This window comes from Indicator indicator, chromosome 26 (assembly GCF_027791375.1).
Source record: "Indicator indicator isolate 239-I01 chromosome 26, UM_Iind_1.1, whole genome shotgun sequence".
NCBI lineage: Eukaryota > Metazoa > Chordata > Aves > Piciformes > Indicatoridae > Indicator > Indicator indicator.
The window spans coordinates 16,761,808-16,775,602 of NC_072035.1; the positions used below are offsets into that span (position 1 = coordinate 16,761,808).

The 13,795-nt window shown below is 59.5% G+C and overlaps 1 protein-coding gene across 1 annotated transcript; it reads right to left on the reverse strand.

Annotated features, from left to right (window-relative positions):
- Nucleotides 1-331: 331 nt before the first annotated feature.
- On the reverse strand, nucleotides 332-5,128 carry NEFH (neurofilament heavy chain). The gene is made up of 5 exons (XM_054392637.1): nucleotides 4,327-5,128; nucleotides 2,867-3,066; nucleotides 2,141-2,265; nucleotides 680-1,793; nucleotides 332-514 (listed from the first exon to the last, which is right to left on the reverse strand). The coding sequence occupies exons 1-5, from the start codon at nucleotides 5,126-5,128 to the stop codon at nucleotides 332-334; spliced, it is 2,424 nt and encodes an 807-aa protein (XP_054248612.1).
- Nucleotides 5,129-13,795: the final 8,667 nt, after the last annotated feature.

Genomic DNA, 13,795 nt, shown 5'->3' on the forward strand with positions numbered 1-13,795 from the left:
CCCTCCCCCACTGCCTGGGGCGCCTCTGGGAGGGACAATCATCACCTCCAGGTCCCCCCAGCACCCATCCCCATCCCAAGCAGCTAGCACTCTGCCATTGATTGCACATACATAAATAATGCACTTGGTGGAGAAGGTGCCCCCAGGCTCTTCTCCGAGGTTATAATTCAAGTGTAAATGTGGCTCTGGTGGGGAAGGAAGCTGCCAGCCAAACCCCATCTGGGCCCCCACCAGCTGCATCTCGCTCAAGGACCTACTTCTGTGGTGGAGCTTGGCCCACCGAGGGGAGTGGAGCAGCTCCCAGGGGGCTCTGTGGCACCCAGGCTTCTCCTCACTTCTTCCCCGCCGTGGGCACCATCTCCAGGGCTTTGGCCTCCTTGCTGGAAGGGGCCTCAGCCTTGGTGGGCTCTTTACTGGCTTTGGGCTCCTCTTTGGGTTTTGCTTTAGCCTTGGGCTCCTCCGCCTTCTCCTTTTTGGGCTCCTCCGCCTTCTCCTTTTTGGGCTCCTCCGCCTTCTCCTTTTTGGGCTCCTCCGCCTTCTCCTTTTTGGGCTCCTCCGCCTTCTCCTTCTTGGGCTCCTCCGCCTTCTCCTTCTTGGGCTCCTCCGCCTTCTCCTTCTTGGGCTCCTCCGCCTTCTCCTTCTTGGGCTCCTCCGCCTTCTCCTTCTTGGGCTCCTCCGCCTTCTCCTTCTTGGGCTCCTCCGCCTTCTTCACAGCTGCTTTGCTGTCTTCCTGCTGAGGCTTTGGTGGAGCCTTCTCAGCCTTGCTTTCTTCTGCTGGTTTGGGGCTGTGCTTGGTGGTCTCTTTCACTGGGGCTGGAGGCTCTGGCGCAGCAGCTGCCTTCTCCTCCTTGAGCTTCTCCACCTTTGCTGGGACATCCTTCTTGGGAGCTTCTTCTTTCTTGCTCTCTTCAGGCTTGGAGGGAACCTTCACCTCCTTTGGTGCCTCTTCCTTTGCAGGGGCTTTTGGCTCCTTTGGAGGGGAGGGGGTGGGCTCCTTGGTTGGAGCCAGTTCCTGCTGTGGAGACTTGGCCTCCTTCTTTGCAGATTTGACTTTCTCAGGGGACTTCACAGTTGGGGTCTTGGCCTCCTCCTTTGAGGGAGTTGGGGGCTTCTCAGGGGACTTCACAGCTGGGCTCTTGGCCTCCTCTTTAGAGGGGGTTGAGGGTTTTTCTGGGGATTTGATGGATGGAAGTTCGGGTTCCTCCTTTGAGGGAGTTGGGGGCTTCTCAGGGGACTTCACAGCTGGGCTCTTGGCCTCCTCCTTTGAGGGGGTTGCAGGTTTCTCTGGAGACTTCACAGCTGGACTCTTGGCCTCTTTTGAGGGAGGTGCAGGTTTCTCTGGGGATGTGACTGCTGGGGTCTTGGCCTCCTCCTTGGAGGGGCTTGGTGGCTTTTCAGGGGATTTGACTGCTGGAGTCTTGGCCTCCTCCTTTGAAGGGGATTCAGGTTTCTCTGGGGACTTAGCCTCCTCTTTTGCAGGAGATTTGGCCTCTTCTTCACCCTCTGCTTCAGCTTTCTCTTCTTCTTCCTTCTCCTCTTTCTCCTCAGCTTTCTCCTCTTCAGCCTCTTTCTCAGCCTCCTCCTCCTCTGTGACCTCCTCAGTCACCTGGATTTCCTCTGTCTGCTCCTCCACAATCACTGTCTCCTTCTCAGATTTTTCCACCACCTTGATCAGCTCTTCACTCTTCACCTTGATGTTTGTGGTGATGGTAGGAGCTTTGGGGACCACCTCAGGGAAGGAGAGCATCCCAATGCCAGCCTCCATCCGATATTCCTCCCCTTCCAATAGCTTTCTGCCAGGAAGAGACCAGAGTAGGGTAGTTAGTAATTGCTTCTCATCCAGCTCTCTTCTTTCATAACCAGGAGGTACCAGCCCTGCCCTGCAGCTCCATCTCCCTCCTTGCCCTGCTCTCAAAGGTTGACCAAACTCCACCTACACCCTGGGCAGTGCAGGTGTCCCCACCCTCCAATAAGCCATGTTCAGGGCTGAGGCACCCAGTCAGATGTTGCCTACCATGATCCTGGAGGAGGGCTAGTTTCTTCCTCACCAAGAAGGTCCCTCCTGAGTGTCCACAGAAACCAGCACTAGGAGCTGGGACCAGCACCGAGATCCTCCCACTTCCCCTTGCCCACCCCATACCTGTAGGCAGCAATTTCAATGTCCAGGGCCATTTTGACATTGAGCAGATCCTGGTACTCCCGGAGCTGAGCTGCCATCTCCCACTTAGTGCTCCTCAGCTCACTGTCAAGCTGCTGGATGGTTTCCTGTGGGCAGAGCAAGCAACTGGTGACATGGAAGGCAATCTCCAGGAGAAGGAGACACAGAGCTCCCCTAAACAGTCCCATGGGGCTCCAAGCAGGGGCTGCTCACCCAGCACTAGTGCCCTTCACCAAGGGGGCTGCAGACACAGAGGGAAGGGGACTCATCCAGAGGCAGTTTTCATCCTGCACCACCTCAGCTGAGACCCAAGCCCCTGGCCCCCTCCAGAGCTCCCTCTGGCATGGACAAGCTGTGAGGAATTTCTAGGACTTGATTGAGTCTGGTGGCCACCAAACCCCAGCCTGAGTCTGTTGGGGAGGGGACATCAATCTGGGGCCAATGTTTTCAGTTCATGGCCACCACCAGCCAAGTGCAGCCATCTCTACTGCAGCTCCCAGCTGTGGGGCACACATTCGTGGCATCTGACACCAACATGGATAGCACAACTCCATCACGGGTGAGGGACACAAGAGTCTGGATGCAGCCTCAGGCTGTGGCTACCTGATCACCAGGAGCCAGGGAAGCTCTAGACACAACCCTGAAGCCAAAGCACCAGTGCAACCCAGCAGCTGCCCTCTTCCTCCCTACTGGATGCTGCTCCTTTACCTGGTAGGACAGGACATCTGCCTGATGACGCTCCTCTGAGTCCTGTCTCTGTCTCTCCAGTGACTCCTGGGTCCCTTTGAGGGCCTCAAGCTCGGTGGTCTTGGCCTGGAGCTGGCGGCGGTACTCGAGGATCTCCTCCTGGGCCAGGCGCATGGCGTCTGTGTTCACTTTGGCCACCTCTGAGAGCTTGTCCAGTCTCACTGCACAGGGGAGGGAAGAGGAACCTCAAACTCTTTATCATGGCCTGTCCACTGGGCCTTTGTCCTCTGCAGAGGATCCCTGGCTGTGCTGGTGTCACCAGCTTGTGCTTGCACCGTGACAGCGAGCTGAAGGTGCCTGGGGACGATAAGCTGGGTGGGTGCTGGCTCCTTCCTGGCCTTGTTTCCCCACGGATGCTTCCTGAGAACCTCCCCATCCTCTCCAGCTCTTGCCACAGTCCCCGGGGACCCCCGGAGCTGCCCTCTCGCCCTGTGGCCACACCCTGCCACGGCCGGCTTGGAGCCAGGCAGGGCGGGGGGGCGTTTGCCGCAGCTCCCCGCAGCCACCTCGGGGTACAAGGAGGGACAGAAACAGCGCTCCCGGGGACCCCTGGGGACAGCGCCCACCGCTGTCCAAGGTGCTGCATGGCGCTGTCCGTGGTGCTGAACCCATCCCCACCTAATACCATACTGCTCCCGTCCCTGCGCAGAGGGACACGCCCCGCTGTCCTCCCCCCGTCCCAAAGATGCGACATCCACCCCTTTCTGTGCCCCCCTGCCATACAGCCTGCCGCAAACACCTTGGCACTGCTCCAGACGGGTGGGGACGACCAAGGGCACCATGCGACGCTGGGGGGAGGGAGGCAACCCGAAAATACGGGGGTGACCGCGGCAGTGACTGTGCCACCCTCCCCGAAATGCAGTGCAGGGCGTGACATCACGTCCTGAGACAAGCAGGGAGCTGAGGGCAGGCATAGCCTAACACACCCTCAAAGTACAGTATATACAGGAGGATTCCTGGAGGGGGGGTGGGGGGGGGGGGGGCTAACGCCCTCCTGGGGCACAGATATATGGAGGAGGGGGATGTATCTGGACGCCCCGAGAGGGTTACACTGTACATACGTGGAGGGGAGTGTGTGGGGGTGTCTCTGCTCTCCCCAGGGCCGAGTTTACCCCAACACCCTCTCGGAGCACAACGTGTACGGGGAATCCCTATTCCCCTTGGGGCGGGGTTACCCCAACACCCTCTTGGACACAGTATATGTATTGGGGACGGGAGGGGGTGCTGTCCTTCTAGCCTCCGGGGTGAGAGTCTCGCAACACCTTGGGGAGCACAGTTATATAGGGGGAGGGTCCCTGCTCCCCTTCGGGGCTCGGTCGTTTCGAGCCCTCCCGCAGCGCAGCAGCCCTGGGTACGGGGAGGAGGCGGGGACTACCGGCTGACCCCTCCGCGGGATGCGGCGCAGGGCAACACAAACTCACCACGGAACCACTCCTCAGCCTGGAGAGTGCTGCGGGCTGCCGTCCCCTCCAGCTGAGCGCGCAGGTCACGGAGAGCGGCGGTGACCCCGGAGCGGAGAGCGGACGGAGGCTCGGCAGGGAGTTCGGGTCGGGCTCCCCGCAACAACGCTCCTACCTCCGCCCGGTGCTGCCGCCGCAGCAGCTCCGCTTCTTCTCGCAGGGCTCGGGCTCGCTCCTCCAGCGGGCCCCGAGCCCGTTCCGCCTGCGCGGAGCTCTGGGCCAGCCCGCGGGCAGCCGCTTCCAGCTCTGCTCGCTGCCGGGCTTCTTCCTCCAGCCTCCCCCGGAGAGCGGCCACATCTTCAGCCAGGCGGGCCCGCTCCATCCGGAGCTGCCCTTTCTCCGCTGCCAGCCGCAACACCGTGCCCCGCATATCGCGCAGCTCCCGGGCGTACAGCTCGCCCATGGCCGAGCGGCCCGCTTGCTGCTGCCGCAGTGCCGCCGCCTCCGCCGCCAGCGCCCGGTTCTGCTGCTCCAGAGCCCGCACCCGCTCGATGTAACCGGCGAAGCGATCGTTCAGTACCTGCAGCAGCTCCTTCTCATTCCGCGCCCGCGGTTCGCCATTCAGCGAGTCCAGGCTTTCGGTGGAGGAAGCGGCTCCACTGCCGCCTCCCCCAACTACTGCCGCTCCCCGAGCCCGACCCACCACCGGGCCTGGCCACGAGTAGAAGCCGCTGGACGAAGCGGCGGAGCGCGGAGGAAGCCGGCCCGGGTCCTTGCGGAGCCCCCCCGGGGGGCCCAGCAGCGTCTCCAGCATCAGGCTCATGCTTGACCCCCGCCCTCGCTGCGGCACCGTCGCCGCCTTCCCATTTTATAGGGTTCGGGTCCGCCGCTCCGCCCCGCCACCGGCAACGGGGATGGGCACCAACACCGGCACCGCCCTGCACCGCAGCCCCGCGGGGGGTGACACACGGCCACGGACCGGGTGGGGTGCAGGGCACCGTTATTGGGAGCCAGGATCACCTCGGCAGCAGAACGGGAGCCACCCGGGCGGAGCGGGACCTCCGGGGAGAGAGAGCAGGACCTCCGGGGAGAGAGAGCAGGACACAGGGAAGGGAATGGGATCCCCAGGAAGAGAGGAGGACTCCCCGGCAGAGAGTGGGAACCCCCGGGAAGTGAAAGTGGGAGCTCCGGGGCGGGAGCCTGGACACCTAGGCAAAGAGTGAGGGCCCACGGAATCCCTAGAAATAGAAAGTGGGAGCCTGGGAACGGAGCAGAGACCACCCAGGACAGAGCAGGGCCCCGCCGCGGTGTGAAGGACAGTGAAGTGATCCCCGGGAGGAACACAGGCAATCCCCTCTCATGAGCAGGGTGCCAGGGCAGGGACCCTGAGGGTGTGTGTGTGTGTTTCAGAGCCAGGACACCCCAACTCCGTGGACCTCTGTGCCCTGCTGGAGCCCAGGGCCGGGGGCTACTATTGGCTGGGGCGGGGTCCCTCGGCTGCCGTGGCGGGCCACCGGGACCCCCGCCCCAGCCGGGCTAGGGGCAGTCCAACAAGGACGGCGGCGGCCGGGACTGTGGAGGGCTAGCAGGGGTGACTCCCACTGCAGCCCCACCCCAAACCTGCCCTGGAAGTGAGCCGGGGGAGCCCAAGGCGTTCTCAGGTACGGACCGCCCGGCCAAGAGCCAATCAGCGCTCGCGAAGCACCTGTCCAGTCAGCACACGCAACCAATCAGCACTCTAAGGCAGCCTGCCAATCAGCACTCGAAAAGCATCTGGCCAGTCAGCACACCCAGCCAAGCAGCACGCACAGCCTGGCCAATCAGGAGTGACGCACAACCTGGCCGTCGACCGGGCTGGACGGGCTGGGATTGGCGTGGCAGGGGCTGGACACGGAACTGGGACCGGGGTGAACGGGGCTGGACACGGGGCTGAGACCGGGGTGAACGGGGTTGGACTGGGTCTGGGATAGGGGCGGCAGGGGCTGGACACGGGGCTGGGACCGGGGTTAACGGGGTTGGACTGGGGCTGGGATTGGCGTGGCAGGGGCTGCAGGGGCTGGACATGGGGCTGGGACCGGGGTGAACGGAGCTGGACTGGGTCTGGGATAGGGGCGGCAGGGGCTGGACGTGGGGCTGGGACCGGGGTTAACGGGGCTGGACTGGGGCTGGGATAGGGGCGGCAGGGGCTGCAGGGGCTGGACATGGGGCTGGGACGAAGGGGCAGGGTCTCGCTCTGCAACTGGGGCGATGCTGGACATGGGGCTGGGATGAGCAGAGCAGAAGCTGGACAGAAGAGCCATGAAAATTGCGGGTCCCACCTTTAACTTCTGACCCGTTCTGCTTCACAGGCTGCTTTACCGGCGGCCAGGAAGAGCTGAGCTTCAAAATTGAACGTGTCCAGCTCCTGCTCCACCAGGGAAAGTGCCAGCACTGAATGTTGCTGTCCATCCTTACAGTCCCTTGGCAGCTATTTCATAGCCCCCAAAAATGGGGTTGCCACCTTTACTTCTTTATCTCCTGGTGCTTCACTTTGTGCTCTATTTTTGCACCACAGAAGACCTGTTTCAAAACTGAAATTCTCCTCCTGTGGAAGTGCCAATGCTGAATGCCGCTGTCCATCCTTGAAAGCTCTTGGCAACCATTTCAGAGCCTCAAGAAATGTGGGGTTCTGCCTTTACCTTAGCTTCTAACCCACGATGGTTCACAAAGACCTTTAATCAGGTTTGCTAAGAGCTCAGGTTCAAAGCTGACAGCATCCTGCTTCATCTCCACTGGGATGAAGTGTCAGCACTGAATGCTGGTCTCTGTCCTCACAGTTCCTTGGTAAGCATTTCATAGCCCCAAGAAATTCAAGGGTACAAACTTCACTTATCTTCTAACCCACAAATCTTCACTCTGTGTTCTGCTCAGCTTCTGGAAATACCTGGCTGAGAATGTCCAGCTCCTGCTCCAGCATGGGAAGTACTAATTGGGGGTATCCCTTTTCCTTTAGCTTCCCAACAGCCATGCTTCACTCTGTGCTCTCTTTGGGTTCAGTGAAAGCTCAGGTCCAAACTGACCACCAGGTCCAGCACTGCTGGACCAGCTGACCAATCAGCACAGACAATCAACACACAGAGAACTCAACCAATCAGTAGGTACCTAAAGCCCAGCTGGCTCACTGGTAAGCAGAGCCCAGCCAATCAGCAGCCAGGTACCTTCAATGCAGCCAATCAGCACTCTTGCAGACTGCTGGCCCTGTCAGGGGTGCCTGGTGGGGGGGTTGGAAGGGTGATGGCCGTGGCCCCCCGGTGTGCTGCAGAGCCTGCTGGGACAGCAGGGGATCCCTGTCCCCAGGGCCACGGTGCCACCACTGTCCTCTGCAGCCATCCTGCTCTGTGGGGAAGAACAGCTGCTGACTGTGGCCTGCTCCAGGTCATCACCACCGGCCCGTGTGTCTCCCCACCCCCATGGTACCCCACGAGTCGGGGAGCGACTGTGAAGCCCAGAGAGGGTGGCAGGATGTGACCCTGTCCCTACATCTTTCTGCTCTACCTCCCTGTCCCCATGCCCTATTCCCTGTCCCACCCTTTATTCCACACTCTGTACTGTCCCTGCTGCCCACATCTCTCTGCTTCCACCTGCCCTGTCCCTCTCCCTGTGCCATCCCCTGTCCCTTTCCCCTGTCCCTATGCTCTGTCCCCGCTCTCTGTCCCTATACCCTGTTATTGCTCCCTGTCCCCATACCCTATTCTTGCTCCCCGTCCCCATCCCTTGTCCCCGCTCCTTGTCTCTCGCCCCGCCCCCGCCATGACCCTGCCCCCACCTGTCCTGGCCCCGCCCCGGAAGCTCACCCCCGCGCGGCTCTCACTTCCGCTGTGCCGGTGGCAGCGGGTGGCGGCTGCAGCAGGTACGGGCCGGGGGTGGTGGGGCCCAGCGGGCAGCCGCAGCTCTGGGCCGCTCCGCTGCGTGGCCGTTCGCGGTGTAGAGGCCGCTGCGGGCAGCGGCCATGGGCCGAACCGGACCGGGCCCCTCTACCGGCAAGCTTCGCGCCGGCTCGGAGCGGGCCGTACCCCCCGGGCCCGTCCCGCTCCCCTGCTCTGGACCCGTGTTCTCCCTCCTGTCCCGGGCCCGGGATTTTGCTGCCGCGGGCCTCCTGTCTCCTATCCCTTCTCCCTGGCCCGGGGCTCCTGTCCCCTTTCCCTCCCCCTGCCCGGGGGCCGCTGTCCGTCTCCCCGCTCCGCTGGCCTGTGCCGCATCGCACGCTGTGGGCACTGGGGCTGTACCTCTGCCCATGCCCTCCGTAGCTCCGTGGCCTAGAATGGCTTCTCATAGCCGCCTCGGGGCCTGCTCCTCTCCTGGCAGCTGTGCTCCCCAACCCTCCAGCACCCAAGGGGACCTTGTTGCAGCGGGGGCCACCCGTGGGCATCACGACTGGTGGGCAGCGTGGGTTGCCCTGCCTATGACACCTGCTGGGCTGCGAGACCCGAGATGGTCACTTTGCCTCCCTCTCGCCTGCAGCAGGCATGGCCGCAGCAGCCCCGGGCCCTGGCTGGCACTGCAGAGCCTGGAGCCCTCTGCTTTGGGGCGAAAGGTGAAAGGACTTGAGGGCTGACAGTCACACGGAGCCTGTGGACACCCCGGACTTGTCCTTGGGGTTGTGGGGTGCTGCCTGCTTTGGGTGGAGAAAGAAATGCATGTTGGGGTGCTGCAGAGGGGGCTGGGGTGGCTTTAGGGACTGACAGCCTTTGTGTACTGGTGGTGCTCACTTCTCAGGGCCACTGACTGAGAATATGGAGAGGGACTGTGAAGATCTATGGGGAAAGGCTGATACTGGGTTCTGCTGGGCAAGGAACATGCTGGGAACTGGGCATGGGTTGAGGAAAGGCACCCAGTCTCTTATCCTGTGCTCACTGCCTCCTCCATGGAGGCTTTAGGAGGGGAACCTCCTAAACTTGATTGAAAGGAATCTGTGAAACTAAAGCTTCTGCTCAAAGGAGATGTTTTTCTCTACAGGTGCTTTTTTGTTGTAGAGTTGGACAGAGCTGCAGATCTTGTCAGAGATGCCCTCTCTGAGCAGCAGTGGGGCTCAGGTGTGGTTTTTCCACTTGCTTTTGCCCAGGATGTGGGATTTCAGGGGGTGCCTTGGAGAAGCTGTTGGTTTGTCACATTCCAGACTTGGCTGTGGAGCCATGGGCTGCTTCCCATGTGGCTCAGGCCACTGCAGTAAATGAAATTGGGACTGTGGACACCCTGAGGGGTTTCCAGAGGTCTTGGTCCTTATCTGGCTCAAGACAGGCTGGGTGGTGTCCAGTCTTGAAGCCCTGCAGGGCCTGGCTTTGCAGAAGAACATGCCCTCTGCTGTGGGAAGCTGTCCCTGGGGCTGCTGCTGTGTCCTAACACCTCCAGAACAAGATCCTCAGCATCTCTCAGGGTGCTCAGCTGGTGTTTTGGGAGGGACATCAGAGGTGTTATCCTTGCTTGAGGTGACCTCAGGGCTTGGCCTGGTGAAAATCCCTCCTGGCTCTCCAGAGCATCATGCTTTAGGCCCTGCAGCAGTGGGATCCCTGCAGGGAACACCTCAGGACTTACCTTTGCTCTTGGATTTGGTTCCCCAATTATCATTTGATGGGATGGATCAAATGGGGCTCATTTTTCTGCTGTCATCTGGGTTCATCAAGGGCCAGCTACTGGTGCTTTGGGTTTTGGGACCACTCAGCAATTGATCTGCCACAAGTCTGGACGCCTTACATCATGGGGAGCTTGTTAAGGCTTGACCCCTGAGTTATTCAAGGGGACACCTCAGCCTCATGGTTGATGGGAGATGAGATGGACCTCCTTGGGAATGCCTGGGTTGGTGACAATCAGGTTTGCAAGAGGACTCTGCAGGTTTGGTGGCACAGTGCAGGTCTCCCCTGGCATGCTCTGCCAGGGCAGGTGGGTTGTTTTGTGGCTGGGCACAGCTCGGTGGGTGGGATGGTCCCAGTCTCTCTGGGGAGGTTGGAGCTGAGCTCAGAATGCAGCAGCAGCTGCCAGCCCCACTTTGCTGCATGCCCTGTTGAATATGAGCCATGACTGGCTTGAGTTAGGCTACTTCTGAGGACAGATCTTCCTGGGGAGCATGTGTGGGGCTGGTTTGAGCCCCTTGGGCTTTGAGCTGTCTGTGGGGTGAGGTGTGGGGTTGGGGTGAGGTGGGGGCACAGGGATGGAGCTGTGCCCACGGCTGACACTGCCTGCAGGGTGAGACATTCCATGCAGCTTCCCTCCTGTGAGCTAACTGCAGCCAAGTGCAAGATCCTGTTGGTCCCAAGCACAAACAGGTTGAGGGAAGAAGGGCTGGAGAGCAGCTCTGCAAAGAGTGACCTGGGAGTCCTGGGCTGACCCCCAGCAGGTGGAGGAAGGGGATTCTGCTGCTGTGCTCTGCTGAGATCCCCCCTGCAGTGCTGGGTCCAGCTCTGGAGTCCTCAGCACAGACAGGGGCCGTTTGGAGAGGGGCCACAGGAGGCCACAGCAATGCTGGGAGGGCTGGAAGCCCTCTGCTGTGAGGCCAGGCTGAGAGAGTTGGGGTTGTTCAGCCTGGAGAAGAGAAGGCTCCAGGGAGACCTCCTGGTGGCCTTTCAGTGCTGACAGGGGGCAATAAGACCTTTGAGCAGGGCCTGTTGTGCCAGGACAAGGAGTGATGGTTTGAAACCAAAAGAGGGAGATTGAGAGTGGAGAGAAGGAAGAAATGTTTGACACTGAGGGTGGTGAGAGTCTGTGCCAGGCTGCCCAGAGAGGTGGGAGGTGCCCCCATGCCTGGAACCATGCCAGGGAGGTTGTGTGAGGCTGAGCAAGCTGCTCTAGTTGCAGGTGTCCCTGCTGGCTGCAGGGGGTTGGAGTGGATGAGCTTTAAAGGTTCCTTAGAACCCCAACCCAGTCTGTGGTTCTGTGAATGAGGAGAAGACTCCTGGGTTTTCATCTTCCCCACTGGTGTCTGTGCCTGCTCTGCAGGGTTTGCTCCCTGAGGCTAGAGATACACAGTGCTGCTCAGAGAGGTGGGGAGTCATCACCACCTGTGCCTGCTTGGCCTTTTGCATTGACTCAAGGTTGCTTCAGATCTACAGAGAACAGTTGTGTCAAGGCCCCACAGCTTGATGTTTAGGGTGGGTCTTGTCAACCTTAATTGTCTCTAGTTGTGCCAACTTGCTGGGCTTTGCCTCAGGCACTTGGTTTGCAGCTGCAGGATGTGTTCCTTGCTTGTGGGAGTTTTCTTCCCCTGCTCACCTTCAGCTGACCCTCTGTTTTCAAGACAAGCTGTTTCCCAGAAGCTTACCCTTGGACTTCCTGCTCCTCTTGGCATGTAAAGTGGAAGGGAAGGTGAGCACAGGCCCCTGAGGTGTGTTTGCAGGCAGCTGGAGTGGGTTGCACCTCCCTGCCTTTGCTTCCTTCCTTCCCATCTGTCTCATCAGACCCTCCTCAAGGCTTGATCAAAACTTACTGCTGGCCCCTGAACTCCTGCTCTGGCCTGTCCCAGAGTCTGTAGAGGGATCAGTGAGGCTGCAGTGAGCCCTCTCCTGTGCTAACCAGAGATCTGGGGTCTGCTGGGCATGGTTTAAATGCTGGTGTGATGCTTTGGTGTCTCACTGGGTTGTGGAGTCTCCCTCTCTGGAGATATTCAAAACCTGCCTGGATGCATTCCTGTGTCATCTGCTCTAGGTGACCCTGCTCTGGCAGGGGGCTTGGACTGGATGATCTTTCAAGATCCTTTCCAGCACCTAGCATTCTGTGATTCATTCTTCAGGAAGGGCAGCAGCAGCCTCCCCACATCTCTTCTTAGACAACCAGGTTCTGTTGCTGGAAGCTGAAAGGCTCCTGTCAGCAGCATCTTGGCCCTTAAGGATGGAGGAATTGGCCCAAAACAGGGTAGTAAAAGTATCTGGAGATTGGTAAGAAGTTCTCTTCTTCCACTTGAAGAGGAAACCAGTGGCACCAGTGATGGTTTATTGTCCCTCCTCTGTGAGAGGCTCTATTGCCTGGTTGTTGCTCTTATCCCAGGTTTAGGAGCATCTTCTTCACCCAGGACAGATGGATTTGGGAGCATGCTGGCCTCGCAGCTGGGTGGAAGGCGATGGCTGAGCTCTGCCACATCCCAGCTGGGCTGCAGGCTCTGTATGCTGCACCACAGGAGCAAAAGAACCTCCTTAGAGCTGTGTCCCTCAAGGGAGGTGCCAATAGCTGCACCTGGCAGGACCCCTCTGCTGTGTGAATGTGGATGATGTTTTCCACCCTGAGACAGGTGGAAGGGAAGTGTGGGAAGCAGAGTGATGTGTCCTCCTCCCTAGGGGTGTTCAAGGCCAGGCTGGATGAGGCTTTAGCAGCAGAGTCTAGTTGTGAGGTGTCCCTGCTCATGGTGGGGAGGTTGATGATCTCTTAAGGTCCCTTCCAAGCTCAGCCATGGTGTGATACTGGGGTTATCAAGAGGGCATGAGCTCTGGTTTCACCTTTAGCAGGGGCTTTGGAGAGGAAGTTTCCCACCACCCCTTGGCTGTGGGGACCTCCCAGGAACAGGAGTAGGGCTTAGGTGCTGTGAGGTCCCTCATGCCCTGCTCTGTGTTCCCAGAGAGGGTGAGGGTTTGTGCCACTTGTCCTCAAAAGGAATCTGAGGAGCCTGAACTAGGTGTGGTTGAGCTCTGGGTGTTCCCCACCAACACCCAGCTGCCCTTTTGCCACCAAGTCCCTACAAACACTTTCACCTCCTTGAATCCTGGTTTGTAAGATCAGCTTTTGAAATAAGCTTGGCAAGAGAGCAGGGTAAAATTTGAGCCACCACAAGGTCAGGGGTTTCTTCCTCATTTTGTGGCTGCACATCTTGAATCCTGCTTTTCCTGAGTGCTGGTACTGCCCTGCTCAGCTCCTTCCTGGGAGATCTATGAGGCCTGGGATGTTTTTCCCAACCTGGAAGAGAGCTGGGTGGGAATGGCTGGAGCTGGGGGAGCAAATGCCTGTACCTGGCTCCTGGCTCTGCATCTCCCTGTCTGCAGATGAGCTCCTGCTGCCCACTTTTGCTCACTGGGTGGAGGGTGTTTAGCAAGGGCAGAGTGTTTGCAGCTTGCTGTAATGACTCTAAATGATCTGATCTGTTCAAACAAGATCAGGGCTGTTGGCTCTGGATCTGACACCCCCTCTGCTCCAGTGTGCTGGAAATCTGCTTGATTTACTGTTGGGCTCCAGCTTGGGACACTGGTTCCTGCCCCAGCTGTCCCTTTGCCTGATTCAAGCTGGACAAAGATGAACAGGGAAAAAGCTGGGGCAGTGCAGGAGCTGCTCTGCAGTCCCTGAACCGTTTCCTTTGCCCTCCTTAAAAGTGGAGCCAGGCAGCAGTGTTGGAGCCTGCCCAAGGGCTGAGCTGTGGGAAATTCACCTTCAGCAGAGCTGTGCCAGTGATGGTTACATCCTTCAGCTGGTTATTACCTTTGTTTACCTGTGGAGAGGTCACAGGGTGCTGAGCACCCAGCTTTGGTGGGTGTTTGGA

Excerpts from the sequence above, each read along its gene's own strand:
- NEFH (XM_054392637.1), bottom strand. The coding sequence starts at position 5,128 with ATGAGCCTGATGCTGGAGACGCTGCTGGGCCCCCCGGGGGGGCTCCGC. Across the intron at positions 1,794-2,140 it reads ATTGAAATTGCTGCCTACAG|AAAGCTATTGGAAGGGGAGG; the intron begins GTATGGGGTGGG and ends TCTTCCTGGCAG. Across the intron at positions 515-679 it reads AGGAGCCCAAGAAGGAGAAG|AAGGCGGAGGAGCCCAAAAA; the intron begins GCGGAGGAGCCC and ends CCCAAAAAGGAG.